This window comes from Petromyzon marinus, chromosome 63 (genome assembly GCF_048934315.1).
Source record: "Petromyzon marinus isolate PM22_M1 ecotype Great Lakes invasive population chromosome 63, UKy_Petmar_22M1.pri1.0, whole genome shotgun sequence".
NCBI classification, from domain to species: domain Eukaryota; kingdom Metazoa; phylum Chordata; class Hyperoartia; order Petromyzontiformes; family Petromyzontidae; genus Petromyzon; species Petromyzon marinus.
Window position 1 is genome coordinate 713,605 of NC_133729.1, and position 22,789 is coordinate 736,393.

The 22,789-nt window shown below is 54.8% G+C and overlaps 1 protein-coding gene across 1 annotated transcript; it reads left to right on the forward strand.

Moving 5' to 3' along the window:
• The first annotated feature begins 14,250 nt into the window (after positions 1–14,250).
• On the forward strand, positions 14,251–20,483 carry LOC116956008 (interleukin-17C). Its single transcript, XM_032977395.2, has 3 exons — positions 14,251–14,704; positions 16,541–16,983; positions 17,124–20,483. The coding sequence occupies exons 1-3, from the start codon at positions 14,690–14,692 to the stop codon at positions 17,365–17,367; spliced, it is 702 nt and encodes a 233-aa protein (XP_032833286.2). The 5' UTR covers positions 14,251–14,689; the 3' UTR covers positions 17,368–20,483.
• The last annotated feature ends 2,306 nt before the right edge of the window (positions 20,484–22,789 follow it).

Below are 22,789 nucleotides of genomic sequence, written 5' to 3' on the forward strand. Positions count from 1 at the left end.
CAGAGACCCATAGACTCACACAGAGACAGAGACTGACACAGAGACACAGAGATTCACACAGAGACCCATAGACTCACACAGAGACCCATAGCCTCACACAGAGACCCATAGACCCACACAGAGACCCATAGCCTCACACAGAGACCCATAGACTCATACAGAGACACAGAGACTCACACAGAGACCCATAGACTCACACAGAGACCCATAGACTCACACAGAGACCCATAGACTCACACAGAGACGCATAGGCTCACAATGAGAAACAGAGACTCACACAGAGACACAGAGACTCACATACACCCATAGACTCACACAAAGACAGACTCACACAGAGACACAGACTCACACAGAGTCACAGAGACTCACACATAGACCCATAGACTCACAAAGTGACCCATAGACTCACACAGAGTCCTATAGACTCACACAGAGTCCTATAGACTCACACAGAGACCTATAGATTCAGACAGAGATACAGATACTCACACAGAGACACAGAGACTCACACAGAGACACATAGACACACAATGAGACCCATAGACTCACACAGAGACCTATAGACTCACACAGAGACACAGAGACTCACACAGAGACACATAGACTCACACAGAGACACAGAGACTCACAGAGACACACAGACTCACACAAAGAGACAGAGACTCACACAGAGACCCATAGACTCACACAGAGTCACATAGACTCACACAGAGACACACAGAAACACATAGACTCACAATGAGACCCATAGACTCACACAGAGACCTATGGACTCACACAGAGACACAGAGACTCACACAGAGACACAGAGACTCACACAGAGACACACTGACTCACACAGAGACACATAGACTCACACAGAGACCCACAGACTCACACAGAGACACAGAGACTCACACAGAGACACAGAGACTCACACAGAGACACAGAGACTCACAGAGACACACAGACTCACACAAAGACAGAGACTCACACAGAGACCCATAGACTCACACAGAGACATATAGCCTCACACAGAGACACAGAGATTCATACAGAGACACATAGTCTCACACAGAGACCCATAGACTCACACAGAGACCCACAGACTCACACAGAGACCCATAAACTCACACAGAGACACATAGACTCACACAAAGACGCAGACACTCACACACAGACCCATAGACTCACACAGAGACACAGAGACTCACAGAGACACACAGACTCACACAGAGACACAGAGACTCACACAGAGGCACAGAGACTCACACAGAGACACAGAGACTCACACAGAGACACAGAGACTCACACAGAGACACATCGACTTACACAGAGACCCATAGACTCACACAGAGACCCACAGACTCACACATAGACACAGAGACTCACACACAGACCCATAGACTCACACAGAGACACAGAGACTCACAGAGACACACAGACTCACACAGAGACTCACACAGAGACACAGAGACTCACACAGAGACACAGAGACTCACACAGAGACACAAAGACTCACACAGAGACACATAAACTCACAAGCAGACCCATAGACTCACACAGAGACCTATATACTCACACATAGACACAGACTCACACAGAGACCCATAGATTCACACAGAGACACAGAGACTCACAGAGACACATAGACTCACACAGAGACACAGAGACTCACACAGACCCATAGACTCACACAAAGACACAGAGACTCACATTGATATCCGATTATTACGGTCAAGGCTAACGCCGTGCACGTTAGCCCTGACCTGGGATTCAACTCGGGATTTGCCGGGTTCAAGGCGCACCGCCCTCACTGCTGCGCTGCGCGCCAGCGGCGCTGTCGGGGGCCGGGCCACGTCTCGCTAATTTGCATTCCTCGTTGAGCGTTCACTCTCCTCCTCTTCCTCTTCTTCCTGCTCGTGTGAATCCCAGGGCGCGCGCCTCTCCCCGTCATTTCATCACCGTAAACCCTCCCCCCCGCACCCCCCCCCCCGACCCCACAGCCCCCCCCCCTCCGAGCCACCGCCCCCCCCCCGAGCCACCGCCCCCCCCCCCCACCGCCTCCCACCCCACCCCCCCAACCTGGCGAATACAGCGGTAGCAGTTACAACAGCAGCTACAGGGGCAGCGTTTGTTTCGCTCACTATTCATCTCACACCTCACTATTCATCTCACACCTCACTATTCATCTCACACCTCACTAATCAACTCACACCTCACTATTCATGTAACACCTCACTATTCATGTAACACCTCACTATTCATCTCACACCTCACTATTCATCTCGCACCTCACTATTCATCTCACACCTCACCATTCATCTCACACCTCACTATTCATCTCACACCTCACTATCCATCTCACACCTCACTATTCATCTCACACCTCACTATTCATCTCACACCTCACTATTCACCTCACACCTCACTATTCATCTCACACCTCACTATTCATCTCACACCTCACTATTCATCTCACACCTCACTATTCATCTCACACCTCACTATTCATCTCACACCTCACTATTCATCTCACACCTCACTATTCATCTCACACCTCACTATTCATCTCGCACCTCACTATTCATCTCACACCTCACTATTCATCTCACACCTCACTATTCATCTCACACCTCACTATCCATCTCACACCTCACTATTCATCTCACACCTCACTATTCATCTCACACCTCACTATTCACCTCACACCTCACTATTCATCTCACACCTCACTAATCATCTCACACCTCACTATTCATCTCACACCTCACTATTCATCTCACACCTCACTATTCATCTCACACCTCACTATTCATCTCACACCTCACTATTCATCTCACACCTCACTATTCATGTCACACCTCACCATTCATCTCACACCTCACTATTCAACTCACACCTCACCATTCATCTCACACCTCACTATTCAACTCACACCTTACTATTCAACTCACACCTCACTAATCATCTCACACCTCACTATTCATCTCACACCTCAATATTCAACTCACACCTCACTAATCATCTCACACCTCACTATTCATCTCACACCTCACTATTCATCTCACACCTCACTATTCATCTCACACCTCACTATTCATCTCACATCTCACTATCCATCTCACAGCTCACTATTCTTCTCACACCTCACCATTCATCTCACACCTCACGATTCATCTCACACCTCACTATTCATCTCCCACCTCACTATTCATCTCACACCTCACTATTCATCTCCCACCTCACTATTCATCTCACACCTCACTATTCACCTCACACCTCACTATTCATCTCACACCTCACTATTCATCTCACACCTCACTATTCACCTCACACCTCACTATTCATCTCACACCTCACTATTCATCTCATACCTCACTATTCATCTCACACCTCACTATTCATTTAACGTTCAACTCCGCAGCCGCCCCTCGCTCCTCTCCTCCCACCGCCTTTACAGCTCAATTTGAGGTCAAAACGTCCGTCCAGTCTTTTTTGTTGTGTGTGTGTATGTGTGTGTATGTGTGTGTGTATGTGTGTGTGCCTGCCTACCTGCCTGGGTATTTTGTACCATCGGACACTCCACCCCCACAACTCCCAATCGGTGATGGGGCAGTTGTGGAGAAAGTGGAGAGTTTCCCATACCTGGGCAGTGTGCTTATGACTGGCTCCTGTTTAACAGCAGAGGTCTCACTCCGAATCAGTCGAGCGGCAATATCTTTTCATCGGTTGCGTAACGCTGTGTGGAAGCTACCTGGTCTGTCGCTCCGCACTAAGCTTCAGGTCTTCTCGGCCACGGTCATTCCCTCCCTTCTCTACGCTTGCGAAACGTGGACCCCCCCTAATGGAACATCTTCGCCGGTTAGAAACATTTAGGCTGGCCTGCCTACGATCCATCCTGGGTTTAACCAGACTGGATTGTGTGAGGAGCTCACAAATCCTTGAAAGATCTGGGCAAGGTCCCATCGGTGAGCTCCTCCGGCGGGCAAGGCTGCGATGGCTGGGTCATGTAGCCCGCATGCCAGGCCACCGCATGCCGAAACAGCTTTTGTTCGGCCGGATTGAGGGGGCAAAGCGGGCGCGGCACGGGCTAGAGAAGAGATGGAGTGATGTGGTACAGGAGGACGTGGAGCTGAGTGGACTTGCCGATGACTGGTACCAGCGGTGTCAAGATCGGCCTCTGTGGAGGAGGCTCGTGAAGGATGCTACTGGGCAGTTGGAGGTAGTCGCCCTCCAACAACAACGGAGGGCGGAGGAGAGACGCTCACAACAACGAGCGGAGCGCCGGGTGGCTAAAGCACAGCAGGTTGGCACAGTAGGGGGCACAGGTGGTGCATCAGCCAGTCATCTCAGTCAGTCGACCCGTGGCACCTGGGTCTGCCCCGTGACCTCCTGCCAGCGGGCGTTCGACACTTCACGTGGCCTCAGGGTGCACATAGCCTGGCACAAGCGTCGTGGTGACGTCACCGCCACTTAGTGGCGAATGTCGGTTGTTGTTGTTGTTTGTTATGTGTGTGTGTGTCTGTGTGTGTATTTGTGTATGTGTGTGTGTGTATATTTGTGTGTGCATATATGTGTGTGTATGTGTGTGTGTATTTGTGTGTGTGTATTTGTGTGTGTGTATATTTAATCCATGGTTTGCGAAACGTGGACCCCCCTAATGGAACATCTTCGCCGGTTAGAAACATTTAGGCTGGCCTGCCTACGATCCATCCTGGGTTTAACCAGGCTGGATTGTGTGAGGAGCTCACAAATCCTTGAAAAATCTGGGCATGGTCCCATCGGTGAGCTCCTCCGGCGGGCAAGGCTGCGATGGCAGGGTCATGTAGCCCGCATGCCCAGCCACCGCATGCCGAAACAGCTTTTGTTTGGCCGGATTGAGGGGGCTAAACGGGCGCGGCACAGGCTGCAGAAGAGATGGAATGATGTGGTACAGGAGGACGTGGAGCTGAGTGGACTTGGCAATGATCGGTACCAGCGGTGTCAAGATCGGCCTCTGTGGAGGAGGCTCGTGCAGGACGCTACTGGGCAGTTGGAGGTAGTCGTCCTCTAACAACAACGGAGGGCGGAGGAGCGACGCTCACAACAACGAGCGGAGCGCCGGGTGGCTAAAGCACCGCAGGTGGGCACAGTAGGGGGCACAGGTGGTGCATCAGCCGGTCATCTCAGTCATCTTAGTCAGTCGACCCGTGGCACCTGGGTCTGCCCCGTGACCTCCTGCCGGCGGGCGTTCGACACTTCACGTGGCCTCAAGGTGCACTTAGCTTGGCACAAGCGCCGTGGTGACGCCACCGCCGCTTAGTGGCGAATGATGGTTGTTGTTGTATTTGTGTGTGTATTTGTGCGTGTGTGTGTATTTGTGTGTGTATTTGTGTGTGTGTATGTGTGTGTGTATTTGTGCGTGTATTTGTGTGTATTTGTGCGTGTGTGTGTATTTGTGCGTGTGTATTTGTGCGTATTATTTGTGCGTGTGTGTGTATTTGTGCGCGTGTGTATTTGTGTGTGTGTATTTGTGCGTGTGTATTTGTGTGTGTATTTGTGTGTATTTGTGCGTGTGTGTATTTGTGTGTGTATTTGTGTGTATTTGTGCGTGTGTGTGTGTATTTCTGCGCGTGTATTTGAGTGTATATATCTGAGTGTATATATAGGCGAGCGCTAAAAATATCCACCGCGCGTGTTTTTTCTTTCACGCCCCGCATCCGCCAGAGCCGCCCGCCCTGGTGATGCCTCGTTACTAATTGACCACCAGCATGCAAATGGCACGAGGAAATGAATGAACGATTCGCAGAACGGCAGCCTCGCAAGCGCCTTGTGACGCCGTCCGCCTGTGATGTCGATGGCGTTTTGTTTTTCATTTTAAATTGCCACTACTTTATCCGGGTCACATTGTTTGCACATGCGGCTGCATTCTCACGAGCAAAACAAATCTAGGAGGAGAAGGAAGCCGACGATGATGATGCTGACGACGATAATGTGTGATGACCTATCGTTGTTTTTTTTAGCTGGTAATTTATCATCAGAACCATATCTCAAAGTAGATAAAAACCCAGAGTAATGTGCCCCCCACCCCCCTACCACTCACCCCCTCTTTTAGGGTAGTGGAGTACAGATACAAATACAACGCAAAATGTATTTGAACCCGTTTTAAATCAAATAAATATGCATCGTGTGTGTTTGCGTGTTGCGATGAGTACTCACGTGGACCTCCATGCCCAAAGATCTGCGGTGCCAGAATTGGGATTTTTTTTCGGCCACCACCCCCAGAGGCCACCGCTAAACCCCAGGAACGTCATCCCTTGAACCCCGAGGGCTTTGCCGCCCCTGACGACGATGACGACGATGACGTCTGGTCACCTCGTGACCCCGATCCGTGCCTTCATCACGTCCCGCCCGCGGCAACTTTAACTTATCTCCCGCCTCCCCAAAAATTATTACTAGAAAAAAAAATCGCTCAACGACAAACCGCAAGAGCCATAATAGAGTTGTTTTTGGGGTTAGATCGCCTAAATATATAAATGTTGTATCGTTAAACTTGCCACCACCCAACACAGCCAACTAGTAAGGGTTGTCACGTAAACAGAACGTGGCCAATTCGTCACTAGTACAGCACTAGTGTATAGTAGTGTATAGTAGTGTATAGTGTAGTGTATAGTAGCGTATAGTGTAGTGTATAGTGTAGTGTATAGTGTAGTGTATAGTAGTGTATAGTGTAGTGTATAGTAGTGTATAGTGTAGTGTATAGTAGTGTATAGTGTAGTGTATAGTGTAGTAGTAGTGTATAGTGTAGTGTATAGTAGTGTATAGTGTAGTGTATAGTAGTGTATAGTGTAGTGTATAGTAGTGTATAGTGTAGTGTATAGTGTATAGTAGTGTATAGTGTAGTGTATAGTAGTGTATAGTGTAGTGTATAGTGTAGTGTATAGTGTATAGTAGTGTATAGTGTAGTATACTAGTACAGCACACCGGTTGTATGTTGGAGACCCAAGCCACAACATTTACAATCCGAGTACGACGTTTCGCCAGTAATTACAACCAGCTTCATCATGCGGCAGCCAAACCGCAATACGATGCACAAAACGACACTGCCCAGACTCGTCACCCGCGTCATTCCGATTCTCTGATCTCGTCCACGGTACCCCGATCCAATCTCGCGTCAACCATCTTCCAGATCGTCCGCAGACTCCTCCCTGTCGACGTCTCGCGCCTCAACCGCAGTCTACTCACCTGGGTCTAACTCACCTGGGTCTAACTCAACTGGGTCTACTCACCTGGGTCTAACTCACCTGGGTCTAACCCACCTGGGTCTAACTCACCTGGGTCTACTCACCTGAGTCTACTCACCTGGGTCTACTCATCTGGGTCTAACTCACCTGGGTCTAACCCACCTGGGTCTACTCACCTGGGTCTAACTCACCTGGGTCTACTCACCTGGGTCTACTCACCTGGGTCTAACTCACCTGGGTCTACTCACCTGGGTCTACTCACCTGGGTCTAACTCACCTGGGTCTACTCACCTGGGTCTACTCACCTGGGTCTACTCACCTGGGTCTAACTCACCTGGGTCTACTCACCTGGGTCTACTCACCTGGGTCTAACTCACCTGGGTCTAACTCAACTGGGTCTACTCACCTGGGTCTACTCACCTGGGTCTAACTCAACTGGGTCTACTCACCTGGGTCTACTCACCTGGGTCTAACTCACCTGGGTCTAACTCACCTGAGTCTAACTCAACTGGGTCTACTCACCTGAGTCTACTCACCTGGGTCTAACTCAACTGGGTCTACTCACCTGGGTCTACTCACCTGGGTCTAACTCACCTGGGTCTAACTCACCTGGGTCTAACTCAACTGGGTCTACTCACCTGGGTCTACTCACCTGGGTCTAACTCAACTGGGTCTACTCACCTGAGTCTACTCACCTGGGTTTATCTCACCTGGGTCTAACTCACCTGGGTCTAACTCAACTGGGTCTACTCACCTGGGTCTACTCACCTGGGTTTATCTCACCTGGGTCTAACTCACCTGGGTCTAACTCACCTGGGTCTACTCACCTGGGTCTACTCATTTGGGTTTATCTCACCTGGGTCTAACTCACCTGGGTCTAACTCACCTGGGTCTACTCACCTGGGTCTAACTCAACTGGGTCTACTCACCTGGGTCTACTCACCTGGGTCTAACTCAACTGGGTCTACTCACCTGGGTCTACTCACCTGGGTTTATCTCACCTGGGTCTAACTCACCTGGGTCTAACTCAACTGGGTCTACTCACCTGGGTCTACTCACCTGGGTTTATCTCACCTGGGTCTAACTCACCTGGGTCTAACTCACCTGGGTCTAACCCACCTGGGTCTACTCACCTGGGTCTACTCACCTGGGTCTAACTCACCTGGGTCTAACTCACCTGGGTCTACTCACCTGGGTCTACTCACCTGGGTCTAACCCACCTGGGTCTACTCACCTGGGTCTAACTCACCTGGGTCTACTCACCTGGGTCTAACTCACCTGGGTCTAACCCACCTGGGTCTACTCACCTGGGTCTAACTCACCTGGGTCTACTCACCTGGGTCTAACCCACCTGGGTCTACTCACCTGGGTCTACTCACCTGGGTCTACTCACCTGGGTCTAACTCACCTGGGTCTACTCACCTGGGTCTAACCCACCTGGGTCTACTCACCTGGGTCTAACCCACCTGGGTCTAACTCACCTGGGTCTACTCACCTGAGTCTAGTCACCTGGGTCTACTCACCTGGGTCTAACTCACCTGGGTCTACTCACCTGGGTCTAACTCACCTTGGTCTACTCACCTGAGTCTAGTCACCTGGGTCTACTCACCTGGGTTTAACTCACCTGGGTCTACTCACCTGGGTCTACTGACCTGGGTCTAACTCACCTGGGTCTACTCACCTGGGTCTAACCCACCTGGGTCTACTCACCTGGGTCTACTCACCTGGGTCTAACTCACCTGGGTCTACGCACCTGGGTCTACTCACCTGGGTCTAACTCACCTGGGTCTACTCACCTGGGTATAACTCACCTGGGTCTAACTCACCTGGGTCTAACTCACCTGGGTCTACTCACCTGCGTCTAACTCACCTGCGTCTAACTCACCTGGGTCTAACCCACCTGGGTCTAACTCACCTGGGTCTAACTCACCTGGGTCTACTCACCTGGGTCTAACTCACCTGGGTCTACCTCACCTGGGTCTACTCACCTGGTTCTACTCACCTGGGTCTCCTCACCTGGGTCTACTCACCTGGGTCTAACTCACCTGGGTCTAACTCACCTGGATCTACTCACCTGGGTCTACTCACCTGGGTCTAACTCACCTGGGTCTAACTCAACTGGGTCTACTCACCTGGGTCTACTCACCTGGGTCTAACTCACCTGGGTCTAACTCACCTGGGTCTACTCACCTGGGTCTACTCACCTGGGTCTACTCACCTGGGTCTAACTCACCTGGGTCTAACTCACCTGGATCTACTCACCTGGGTCTACTCACCTGGTTCTACTCACCTGGGTCTAACTCACCTGGGTCTAACTCACCTGGATCTACTCACCTGGGTCTAACTCACCTGGGTCTACTCACCTGGGTCTACTCACCTGGGTATAACTCACCTTGGTCTACTCACCCGGTTCTACTCACCAGGGTCTAACTCACCTGGGTCTAACTCACCTGGGTCTACTCACCTTCGGTCTAACTCACCTGGTTCTACTCACCTGGTTCTACTCACCTGGGTCTGCTCACCTGGGTCTAACTCACCTGGTTCTACTCACCTGGGTCTAACTCACCTGGGTCTACTCACCTGGGTCTAACTCACCTGGGTCTACTCACCTGGGTCTACTCACCTTCGGTCTAACTCACCTGGTTCTACTCACCTGGTTCTACTCACCTGGGTCTAACTCACCTGGGTCTAACTCACCTGGATCTACTCACCTGGGTCTAACTCACCTGGGTCTACTCACCTGGTTCTGCTCACCTGGGTCTAACTAACCTGGGACTACTCACCTGGGTCTACTCACCTGGGTCTAACTCACCTGGGTCTAACTCACCTGGGTCTAACTCACCTGGGCCCGCCCAACCACAAATAATTTGAATTAAATATAAAATCGGCCCAACCACAAATATTAAAAATGTTTTATATAGAATTCGCCCAACCACAAATAATGATTTTTTATATATAAAATCGGCCCAACCACAAATATTACAAATAAAATTAGATATTAAACTACCCAAATAAATAAAAAACCGGCTGGGCTTGCAACGTTCGAGCCGAACGCAGTGGCGCGTGCATCGCGCCGACGTGGACAGCTTAACTAATCACCCTTTCAGCTGCGTTATCGGTTGCAACACAGGTGGGCAGGCAGGGCAGGGCAGGGCAGGTAGGCCGGGCAGGGCAAGGCAGGGCAGGGCAGGTAGGCCGGGCAGGGCTTGGCAGGGCGGGCAGGGCAAGGCAGGGCAGGGCAGGTAGGCCGGGCAGGACAAGGCAGGGTAGGGCAGGGCGGGTAGGACGACGTTTTCACACCGCACCGGGTACTCATTTGAGGCTGAGTCGACCTAGGGGAGGCCCAGGACCGGTTCAGATAATCGTCACCGGTGTTGACCGTGAGCGGGAATCGAACCCGGGTAGCCGGGTGCGTAGCGCAGCGTAGCGCTTACCGCTACACTACCGCTCCCCTGCACACACGCACACACAGTGACACACGCACACATACGTACACAACAACAACCGCCATTCGCCACTAAGTGGCGGTGCCAGGCTAAGTGCACGTTGAGGCCACGTGAAGTATCGAACGCCCGCTAGCAGGAGGTCACGGGGCAGACCCAGGTGCCACGGGTCGACTGACTGAGATGACTAGCTGATGCACCACCTGTGCCCCCTACTGTGTCAACTTGCTGTGCTTTAGCCACCCGGCGCTCCGCTCGTTGTTGTGAGCGTCGCTCCTCTGCCCTCCGTTGTTGCTGGAGGGCGACTGCCTCCAACTGCCCAGTAGCGTCCTTCGCGAGCCTCCTCCACAGAGGCCGATCTTGACACCGCTGGTACCAGTCATCGGCAAGTCCACTCAGCTCCACGTCCTCCTGTACCACATCACTCCATCTCTTCTCTAGCCCGTGCCGCGCCCGTTTAGCTCCCTTTATCCGGCCGAACAAAAGCTGTTTAGGCATGCGGTGGCTGGGCATGCGGGCTACATGACCCATCCAACGCAGCCTTGCCTGCCGGAGGAGCTCACCGATGGGACCTTGCCCAGATCTTTCAAGGATTTGTGATCTCCTCACACAATCCAGCCTGGATAAACCTAGGATGGATCGTGGGCAGGCCAGCCTAAATGTTTCTAACCGGCGAAGATGTTCCATTAAGTGGGGGGGGGGGGGGGGGGGTCCGCGTACGTACACAGACACACACGTACACACGCGCGCAACTTAAGCAAGTGCACTTCACTCTTTGATTTTAATTTTATGTCGAGGCAGCTTCGCCGAGCGGAGTTTTGCTCAAGGGCCCACAATGCCGAGCGGCAAACGGCTTGTCGACGTTGTGACAGATTGAGAGGGCAAAAACACCGCTCGTAGAAGCGAGCGAGGCTGTTTGCTGTTGTTATCGGTGTGGTTATTACTACAGCTTGTGGGGAAAGAGGTGATGGAAGGAAGGAATTCCCGATTGTAAGCAAGCAATGCGAGGGAAGAAGCGGAGAGAGAGAAGTTGACCTCGCAGGGGTGTGAACAAGCGGGCGAGCGCGTGAGTGATTGAGTGGGTGGGCGAGTTGAGAGAGACAGAGAGAGGGTGGGCGAGTGGGTAAGCGAGTGGGTGGGCGAGTGGGTGGGCGAGTTGAGAGAGAGAGTGGGTGGGCGAGTGGGTGGGCGAGTGGGTGGGCGAGTTAAGGGATAGAGTGAGCGAGTGGGTGGGCGCGTGGGTGGGCGAGTTGAGAGAGAGAGTGAGCAAGTGGTTGAGTGAGTGGGTGGGCGAGTTGAGAGAGAGTGATTGGGTGAGTGAGTGGGTGAGCGAGTGGGTGGGCGAGTGGATGGGTGAGTTGAGAGAGAGTGAGTGGGTGAGCGAGTGGGTGGGCGAGTTGAGAGAGAGTGATTGGGTGAGTGAGTGGGTGAGCGAGTGGGTGGGCGAGTTGAGAGAGAGTGATTGGGTGAGTGAGTGGGTGAGCGAGTGGGTGAGCGAGTGGGTTGTTGTGGCCTGTGGTGTGGTGGTGGCGGTGGAAGTGGTTGGACACCGCGGGGTATGCCGGTCGAGACGACCTCGAGCGGTGTCTGGGGCGACCCGAGCCCTCGACCATCGGGCGGAGTAATCGATGAGCGAACCAAATAAAAGGTGAAGTGTGGTCCAACAACTCCCGGGGGGGGGAGGGGGGGAAACCTTCCCCAATCAGTCCATTAAAACAAAAACATCTGGCAGAGCATGGAAGAGTAGGCCAAAAACACCGTCGAGCGAGAGGTGTGCACGCGGGAGTCCACGAACACCGGGGCGGAGTAATCGACGGGTGGAAACGGCGCTCGATCAGCGACGAGGAAGGCGTCTGACCTCCAGCGAGCGAGGGGCTCTACGCGATCCCAGCAGAGAGAGAGAGGGGGGCGGGGGGGATTTGCCCTCCTCGGCCGCGTCACCTCCAAGCGCCTCTCGCATCGGGAAGAATACCGAGAGGGGTGAGGGCGCGCTCCACACCCCCCATCCCCCCCTGGGTATGACAGCGAGTGCGTGAAGCAACGCTGGAGATGACGGCTGTCAGGTCGCGATGCCTCTTGTCACCGCGAATTGTTCAACCAGCTCGTAGCGCAACCCTCGTGGACGCAGAAATAACGTGCGCGTGCACGCGTGTGGTGGTTTTTTAAAGTTTGTTTGTTGGTAATGAGACGCCGCTGCTGTTTCCCGTGTTGCTGTTGTTGTTGCTGTTGTTGCTGTTGTTGTTGCTGCTGTTGTTGCTGTTTCCCGTGTTGCTGTTGTTGTTGTTGTTGCTCTTGTTGCTGTTGTTTTTTTTCCGCGGCGGTCGTGGTGCCGTTTGGGGGCAAACAGGAGCCGGTTACGCCACGTGGTTCATTCGCTCGCCACTTTTTTGTTGTTGTTGTTTGTTGTTGTTGTTTGTTGTTGTTTGTTGTTGTTGTTTGTTGTTGTTCCTTCGCAAGCCGTGCGACCGTAAGCCATAGAACGCGCAGGAAACTCACGGGGAGGGGCAGGGGATTGCGACAGCAGCAAACGAATCCACGCAGACAAAAATTGCTCAAGTTTGGATTTGGACCATTACGGCGGTACACAGAGAATGTTTGTGGGGGGGGGTCCCCCCCCGGGGGGGACCCCCCCCCATAGCCACACCACACCCTTTGCGATTGACGTCACGGGGATCTGTGCAGATATCCCTGCAGCGGTAGCCAAGCTGGGAGCTGAGATGGATCTCTCTTGAGACCGACAGAGAGAAAGAGGGGAGATCCGTTTACGTGTTGTTTCTGTCTGTTTCACACGTTCTATCTCTCTGTCCCTCTCTCTGTCTCTCGCTCGTCCATTGGGCGACTTGGGGGGCGGCGGGGGGGGTTGAGTGATCACAAAAACCACCGCCGCAACGTCGGTGGCCGTGCGAAGCGGGGCCGAGCTCCAATAAGCGGCTAACGCCAGCAGCTGCCAGCCCGCAGTCGCCATACCGCAGCAGCGAAGACGCAGACAAGCGATACGCTCGGATAATATTCGCATCGGCCTTGAAACTGATTGGCCTGCACCAAGGCGGGAGCCTCATTCATGGACAAGTCTCGCCAACCGGTGTCGCGGCCAGACAGCAGCGCCAAAATGCGACCAGTACAAAGACAATGCCACACGGATCAGAGCATTCATAGCTGTGTCGTGGGATACCTTCTTGCCAGTATCAAAGTATGGCAAATAAAACAATGTATAGGTTTGAACCTCTCTGGAAATAAAACGGGTGATAAGATGTGTTTTCCTTGAAAAATGTATCCATTTGGTGTTTGAACATCTGCACGCCATCTTTATTGGTAGAAAGGGTGAAAAGCTACCCCTTATTTGTCATACTTTGACACTGGCGAAAGGTCCCCATGGAATCTGAAACATTCCCAAATGCCACCATTGCCACCACCCCCACCACCCCCACCACTCCCAAAACCCCGCTCACTTCACCAAAAGCTGCACCGACCGGCAATGGTGAAGTATGGCCAAACGAGTCAACGGATGGCATCGGTCGTTCGGAGCGAACGCCTCAAGCCACGGGGGGGAAGGGGGGGATTTGATAACGCGTCTCCGCCAGCGTATTTCATCATCAAGCGGACGCACGCGCGTACACAGCGAGAGAGATGGAGGTGGGTTCACTGCCAAATCACGTTCTTCTGCATTCCTCTCGGCGGTTGATGATGGCAGCCGAGAGGGAGAGGGAGGAGCGGGGGTAGGGCCACGTGTAACGCGAAGCACACGGCGGGGCAGAGTCGGGGGTCTGGGGGCAATTCCGTGTCGTGTTTACCACCCACGTCAGCGACCCAGGTAAACTTTATGACAAGTGCAGCGATGGAGGAGGAGGAACGAGTTTGGGGACATGCCCCATGAGATAGAAAAAAATTCCCAGATAAATAAATAAATACGGCGAGCAAAAAGGGAGCAGATATATAAGGAGGCCGGCTGAGCATGGGTGCTACAAACGAGGAGAGTCGAACTGTGCAGGACCACATCGCTGGAGAACAGCTACGCCAGGAACACAAACAACGCCTAGCACAATGAAGCTCAACTCTGTAAGTACCATCGCCACCACCAGCACCACCACAAATCACCAGCACTACCACCCATCACCACCATCACCACCACCACCACCAGCACCACCACCGGCACCATCACCACCACCATCACCACCACCAGCACCACCCATCACTACCAGCACCATCACCACCACCACCAGCACCACCATCATCACCAGCACCACCACCACCAGCACCACCAGCACCATCACCACCATCACCACCATCACCCATCACCACCAGCACCATCACCACCATCACAACCAGCACCACCATCATCACCAGCACCACCACCATCACCACCAGCACCATCACTAGCACCATCACCACAACCCCCACCATCGCCACCACCGACTGCTGCCGTGGGTACTCGCAGTGTGGACCGAGGGGTTTCCTGCTCGGGGCGCGTTGGGTGCGCGGACTCGCTCGTCAACACCGCACGTGTCGGAAGCGCTCTCCGATCTCGTCGGGGTGTCGGGGAGCCAAGGCCGGGGGATGAATCGTGGTTGGCGCCTCGCTGTAACAACGCCTTGGCCCACCAAAGCGGCTTGCAAGTTAGCAGCAGCAGCGGTTAAAATAAGAATTGGAATTTATAAAACAGAAAATCGGCCGTGCTCAAGGGGGGGTCGCCTGCGGTCACGGCGAATGCCGGACCGGTTAAACATCAACCGAGCAAAGAGAAATACGAAGCGAGAAAGACGTTTTAAAGTAACTGCGAGAGGAGGGAAGGTCCATTTTGTCGTTGCTGTTCAACCGATCCGTTTTTTTTGAGTCGAGATTCGACGACGCGTCAAGTGTCGGCGGGACGTCCTCTGACCTCGCAGGGAGCCCAACGAGGTGCAGAGTTCAAGGCGGTCACTGAGCCCCCCTCCCTGCCCTAGCCACAGCGCCTCGTGCACCGGCTGCGAATTCGTTGAATTCACCGAGGGAGCGGTTCGCTTTTCCGCGTCTGTCGCAACCACTTCGGGGTGGGGGGGGGGTGAGCGCGTGGCTCGCGGGCCCGGGGCTACTTTGCATTTGACAACTCACTGGCGGTCGTGCCCCAGGGCAGCCCCCTTTGAAAGGGAGGGAGCCGGGCGGGGGGTGTGGCCTGCTGGCTATGACGGGCGACATGCAAATCGAGCGGTGACGTCATCGGGGTATAAATACAGCGACGGCAACAACAAAAGGAACCGCAGGAGGGGGACGTCTGCGAGTCGTGAGAATCCGCCGGTCCATGATGATGTTGATGCCGTCGCGAGTCTTAAGTGTTGCTTTGGCGCCACCGGAAATGTCATCGGCCGCCTCTACGACGCTCGTCGCGTTGTGAGTTTTGTTCGCGGGTCGCCCGCTCGCTCGCTCGCTCGCTGCGCGCGCCGTTCGACTCCCGGCCACGGCTTGACGTTCGGTGGCGAGCGGTGTCTCGGCCGGCGCCAGGGGCCCCGACGCTTCGCCAGCCGGCGCGGTGGAGCTGTGGGTAGAAACCGACCCCTCGTGACCCGTCCCAGTCAATCGACTGGCGACAGCTCCACGATAACCCCCCGCTCTTTATCTCGACCAACATCGCCACCTCGTGGACACGTTCGTTAATTGTCTTTCAAGCGCCCTCGGAATACGGCGCAGAATAAATCCACACGGGATAAGATGGTGATTGAAATAAGCCAAGGGCGCTTACGAAATGGTGCGAACGATTCGGCCAACAACAACGGAGAACCCCCCACAAAAAACTCGACTTGATAAAAATGAGACTTTACTGGGGGCCGGGGGAGGGGAGTGCGATCCTTGAACATGCAAAGACGCGAACCCCGTGGAACAACGTGACAAGCGCCGTCGCCTCTTCTTCTTCCTTCGCAGGCGACGCTGTCCCTGGGGTTGCCGCTGCTGCTGGTGCTGCTGCTCGTCGCCGGCGACCTCCCGCAGGCATCCGCGGCTCGGAAAGGGAGGCAGCGGGACGGCAAGCGCGGCGGTGCCAGGGAGCGGCAGCAGCAGCAGCAGCAGTGCCTGGAGGAGAACTCGCCGCTCGTCCTCAAGATGATGAAGGACCTGACGGAGGGCGGCACCGGCGCGCAACGCCGCTCGGGGCGGCACGCTGGCCACGGAGGTCACCACCTCGACCCCGTGGCCATCGCCAACGAGCTCGACCGCCTGGGGAGCGCCACGTCGCGGCGCCACGCTCGACACAGCGGCGGCCCGGCGCAGGGCTGCCCCGTCTTCAACCGGGGGGCGCCGGCTCACCGCGACGCGAGCGGGCGCGCCGAGGACGTCTCCAGCCGCTCCATCTCGCCGTGGTCGTACAGGTGAGGCCCGCGTACACAAAGCCGCGCGTGCGACGATGACGATCGTAAATGACGTTCGCCGTGTCGGCTCTCCGTCTCGACGATGGCGGTAAAACTAACGGCGACGTCTCTGCCTCTCCTCCCCCTCCTCCTCCTCCCAGGATCGTGGAGAACCCGGACCTGCTGCCGTCACGCTACGCCGAGGCCCATTGCCTCTGCGACGGGTGCCTGGACCCGCGGAGCGGCCTCGAGACGACCGAGGTCAACTCGCACCTCGTGGAGCAGACGGTGCGCTTCCTGCGCCGCTCGCCGTGCCCGCAACGGCCCGGCACGTACACCTACGCGCACGTGTACCTGCGCGTGCCCGTGGCCTGCGTGTGCGTGCGGCCCGCCTACTGGGGCTAGTGGGCGGCTTGCCGCGCCCCGCTCGGCGACGGGCGGGGCACGGACCCGGGCGGGGATCGGGACGAGCGCTGTGAACGGGGTGAAGTGAATCGGCGACAGGACAAACGACGAATTATGTCGATGCGGGAGGTAGCCGAGGGGCGGCCGAATTTGGGGCTTACTCGCCCCAAGAATCGTCTCTTTAGATCCAGAAATCATGTCTGAGCATGGATCAAGCTTTGTTTCGTCAAAAAAATCGGCCGATTCCCGTTTAATCGAGTATTGCATCGTTGAATAATGAGGAATATGCCGATAACGTATCGGCATGTTCCTCATTTGGGCCCGAAACATTGACGCAATTTACCACTAATTCTGTCCGCGTATTCATTTCGGCCTGCTACAGCGCGTCAACGTCACAGCGGCGGCGGTGGCACCGCGTTACCGACGTCGCACGCCGTCACCCCGAGTCGCCATTTGGTCGACGCCGGCTCCCGCAGAGGCGAAGCGTGCCAGCTGTCGCGTCACGTCGCAGCTCGGCACGGCACGGCACGGCGGGAAAAGCCACCGGGGGTTGCTGGCTTGGCTCGGTTAATGCGCCACTAATTTAATAATGTAAGAGATTCGTAACGTATTCGTTTCCTCCGGCAGTTGGATTGGCACGAGGCGCTCGTTATTTGACAGCGTGTGCACCGAAATCTACTTGAAATTCCACGGCCGCGTTGCGGCAAAAGCGCTCGGTGCTAAAGTGCGGCTCCGCCGCTCACGTTGCTCTGCTGCCCGCTTCACCCTCGCACCACCTGCGCGTTGGCTGCGACCAAACACAATGGCCGGCTTAGCTACCTGCCAGCGATGGCCGCGACTGTGGCCCTCCGTGGCGGGGCGCGTCGATTAACTGTCCGACGCGCGAACTCGCGCGCTTATTTATTGCCACGGTGTTATTTAACGTCCGCGTATGTCGTCGATGTATTTATTGACCTATTTATTTTATTTATATGCCCGTGGTAAAAAGGAGACGGTTGCGGTAAATTATTTGACGGTGATTCTGCGCGCGCGTTAATTTATGTATTTTATTTATATATGTTATATCGATCGATTTGACTAAGTGGGGAGGGAAATCAGCGTGCGTACTGCACAGGGGGAAACGCACGGAGACTCAACAACGCAAATAGCTCTTGGCTGCCAGGTCGACTTTGGCCTCGTTGGTTATCAGCAGCAAAGCTCCCTCCCACCCTCGGCTTAAATGTCGAACCTTGCTTGGGAGTGCAGAGATGGTAGTGCCGGCGTGGGTACAAAGAGCAGAAAAAAACGAGTTCGGTCAAAGGCCACCAACGACTTCGAATCGCAGACCACTAAAACAGAAATTGAACTTTGTATTTAATTTTACCAGGTATGGCCCGCTACTGAGCCATATGGTTCTTTTTCAGAAGAGACCTGGCCACAGATGATAGCTCAATGAAGTGGGCTTATCATCATCACGTGGACATCTATAGCAGCAGAGATGCTCTAAACGAGTGACGTCGATTCCAAATGTGGAGGGAAAAACCAGAGAGGCCCGGAGAACAATTAACGCGACCGCGGGGAGAGAGACACCGCAAACTCCATGGTTGGTGATCGAACCCACGACCTCATGCATACCAGGCGAGGTAGCTAACATCTCCTGCCCACCGTGGCCACTCACGGTTGTGAGTGGTCAAATAGAGAGGGGGGGGGGGGGGAAATGCCGCTTAATCCCCGGTAACAAAATCGCTGAGTTGGCAGCACTCGCTGAGCGAGCGGGGGTTTGATTGGGGGTTGCGCGGGGCGTCAAGGCCTCGTGCCAACCACGAGGCTCGCGTTTGCCACGCGGCAACCGGCGATGGCTCGCGGTTGTCCACGCTCTGGACCGTGGGACGATGGCCCCACGCTAAGTGGTGAGGGGAGGGAGGGGGGGGCAGCCCGGCGGTGGTTCCCACGTGACCGCTGGTACTGAGCGAGGAGGGGGGGCATGGGGGGGAGGGTGACGCGCGCGATTATTTGGCCACCCCGATGGGCGATCAGTACCGCCCGGAGCATCTCAGAGGTGCGTGTCGTAGAGTTCGGCTCCTTTCGGAGCTATGCCGCAGTGATTGGGAAGAGTCCAACCCCTGAGAGTGAGACCTGAAATGCCTCTTGGCATTTAAAAAACAAATAATTGTATGGTATTATATTACCGCATAATATATATGTACACACAGACACACACACAGACACACAGACACAGGCACACACACACAGACACACACACACAGACACAGGCACACAGACACAGGCACACACACAGACACACACAGACACGAGGGCGTTCGTGAACAGCATCGTCCACGATTACGGGAGCTGGAAGTGGGCCTGCAGTTTTGAACCCCCACCACCACCTTCGTGTTTCCGCAGTGGCGGCATTCATCGGGGGCAAGTGCTGCTCGCTCCGAGCAGCACTTGCCCCCAGCAGTGTGTCAGCAGAGGCCACACGAGGGAGAACTCTTGCGAGGCTTCGCCAACCAGAGCTCAGACTGCGGTCTCATCCAGGCGAGCTGTCAAGCCCTTACCCGGCCACCCTACCTTATACTGCAGACCAATTCACACATTATTAGTGCCCTTAAAATAATCTCAACGTTTATCCTACCAAAATATCCCATCGCTAGGGAGAGAAGCAAACAAATAGACGAACGTGGATTTATTTATTTTTGCTCGATTTCACCCCCCCCTTCCCCCGCACAAGAATTCGGGTACGGGGGTTTGACAGCTTTGAATTCAGAAACGTTTGATCGTGGACGATGCGGTTCACGTCACATCCTACTATTGCGGCATCGAGTATCTCTTCTTTGAAGCGAATGCTTGTCATTTGTGTATTTTATATTAAAAACTGTGCGTTTAAACGAGATCTTTCGTTAAGCTAAATGACCTGTTTGTGGAACGTGGACAAACGCCCATGAAGGGCGGTAGCACTGGAGCTCGTTGATGTTGTATGTTGTTGTTGTAAGCTTGCTGAAGCTTTTACGCGCGGTAATTTATTATTATTCGCCACGAAGCGAGAACGTGAAACGTCTTGGCGAGACCGGCCGCCGTGATGATTTTTTTACACGTTTTAAAAAGGAATGTTAATAAACAAAAAATGAACCGGATTTTTTTGGTTTCTCTACGATGTTTGGAGCTGCTGCTGCTGCTGCTGCGAATGAGCGCGTCAAGATTCAAACCCACAAAGACACAGAGACACACACACACACACGGACAGAGATCCACCCCCTCGCGCATAGACTCAACGGACTGCTGAGCCAAGTGCTGTTAGCGAGCGGCAGCACCGATGGAGGCCTGCACGTCCATCCCGGCCGCCTTTGTCTCCCCGAGTGGTGATATTGACACGTTGTATTCATTTGAGGCCGAGTCGACCTAGGGAGGCCCGCGACCTGCTCAGATTTTCGTCACCGGTGTTGGTGGCCGTGAGAGACATTTGAAACTCGGGTCGCCGGGTAGCGTAGCGCGGCGCACGCTAACCGCTGTTCCACCGCTCACCCCCCACTCGCTCACCCCCCCCCCCACTCGCTCACCCCCCCACTCGCTCACCCCTCCACACTCGCTCACCCCCCCCACACTCGCTCACCCCCCCCCACTCGCTCACCCCCCACTCGCTCAACCCCCCACCGCTCACCCCCCCACTCGCTCCCCCCCCCCTACTCGCTCACCCCCCCACTCGCTCACCCCCCCCCACTCGCTCATCCCCACTCGCTCACCCCCCCACTCGCTCACCCCCCCCACTCGCTCACCCCCCACACTCGCTCACCCCCCCACTCGCCCACCCCCCCCCACTCGCTCACCCCCCCCCACTCGCTCACCACCCCCCCCACTCGCTCACCCCCCCACTCGCTCACCCCCCCACTCGCTCACCCCCCCACTCGCTCACCCCCCACTCGCTCACCCCCCCACTCGCTCACCCCCCCACTCGCTCACCCCCCCCACTCGCTCACCCCCCACTCGCTCACCCCCCACACTCGCTCACCCCCCCACTCGCTCACCCCCCCACTCACTCACCCCCCACTTGCTCACCCCCCCCACTCGCTCACTCCCCACACTCGCTCACCCCCCCACTTGCTCACCCCCCCACTCACTCACCCCGTCACTCGCTCACCCCCCCCCCCACTCGCTCACCTCCCCACTCGCTCACCCCCACACTCGCTCACCCCCCCACTCGCTCACCCCCCCCACCGCTCACCCCCCCCCACTCGCTCACCCCCACACTCGCTCACCCCCCCACTCGCTCACCCCCCACACTCGCTCACCCCCCCACTCGCTCACCCCCCCCACTCGCTCACCCCCACACTCGCTCACCCCCACACTTGCTCCCCCCCCCCCCCCCCCCACTCGCTCAGAAATGGGCGACGAGGGTCGAGGATGGATCGATCGATTTCCATCTCTCAATGGATTGACCGCTTCAATCTCTCGATATATCGATCGCTTTCAATTTCTCGATGTATCGATCGCTTTCAATCTCTCGATGTTGGACCACTTTTGATTGATCGATTTCCATCTCTCGATGGATTGATCGCTTTTGATTGATCGCTTTCCATCTTTCGATGGGTCAATCGCTTTCCATCTCGACTCGACGGATCGATCGCTTTCCATATCTCGATGTATCGATCGCTTTTTGATCGATCGCTTTCCATCTCTCTCTCTCGCTCAACACCTCCGTCGTGACGTGGCGCGCACCACGTGCTGCCTGAGCACACTGGAAGGGAGCGTGGTCTTGCATTTGTTTGCTCGAGTGTAGAGGAAAGCGGAGTGTCCAGATGGAGAGTCCAGATGGAGAGTCCAGATGGAGTGTCCAGATGGAGAGTCCAGATGGAGAGTCCAGATGGAGAGTCCAGATGGAGAGTCCAGATGGAGAATCCAGATGGAGAATCCAGATGGAGAATCCAGATGGAGAGTCCAGATGGAGAATCCAGATGGAGAATCCAGATGGAGAGTCCAGATGGAGAGTCCAGATGGAGAGTCCAGATGGAGAATCCAGATGGAGAGTCCAGATGGAGAATCCAGATGGAGAGTCCAGATGGAGAATCCAGATGGAGAATCCAGATGGAGAGTTCAGATGGAGAGTCCAGATGGAGAGTCCAGATGGAGAATCCAGATGGAGGATCCAGATGGAGAATCCAGATGGAGAATCCAGATGGAGAATCCAGATGGAGAATCCAGATGGAGAATCCAGATGGAGAATCCAGATGGAGAGTCCAGATGGAGAATCCAGATGGAAAATCCAGATGGAGAATCCAGATGGAGAATCCAGATGGAGAATCCAGATGGAGAGTCCAGATGGAGAATCCAGATGGAGAGTCCAGATGGAGAATCCAGATGGAGAGTCCAGATGGAGAGTCCAGATGGAGAATCCAGATGGAGAGTCCAGATGGAGAGTCCAGATGGAGAATCCAGATGAAGAATC

Bases quoted from the DNA above. Each gene is read 5' to 3' on its own strand.
- LOC116956008 (XM_032977395.2), top strand. The intron at 16,984-17,123 runs GTGAGGCCCGCG...TCCTCCTCCCAG, and splicing joins ATCTCGCCGTGGTCGTACAG to GATCGTGGAGAACCCGGACC.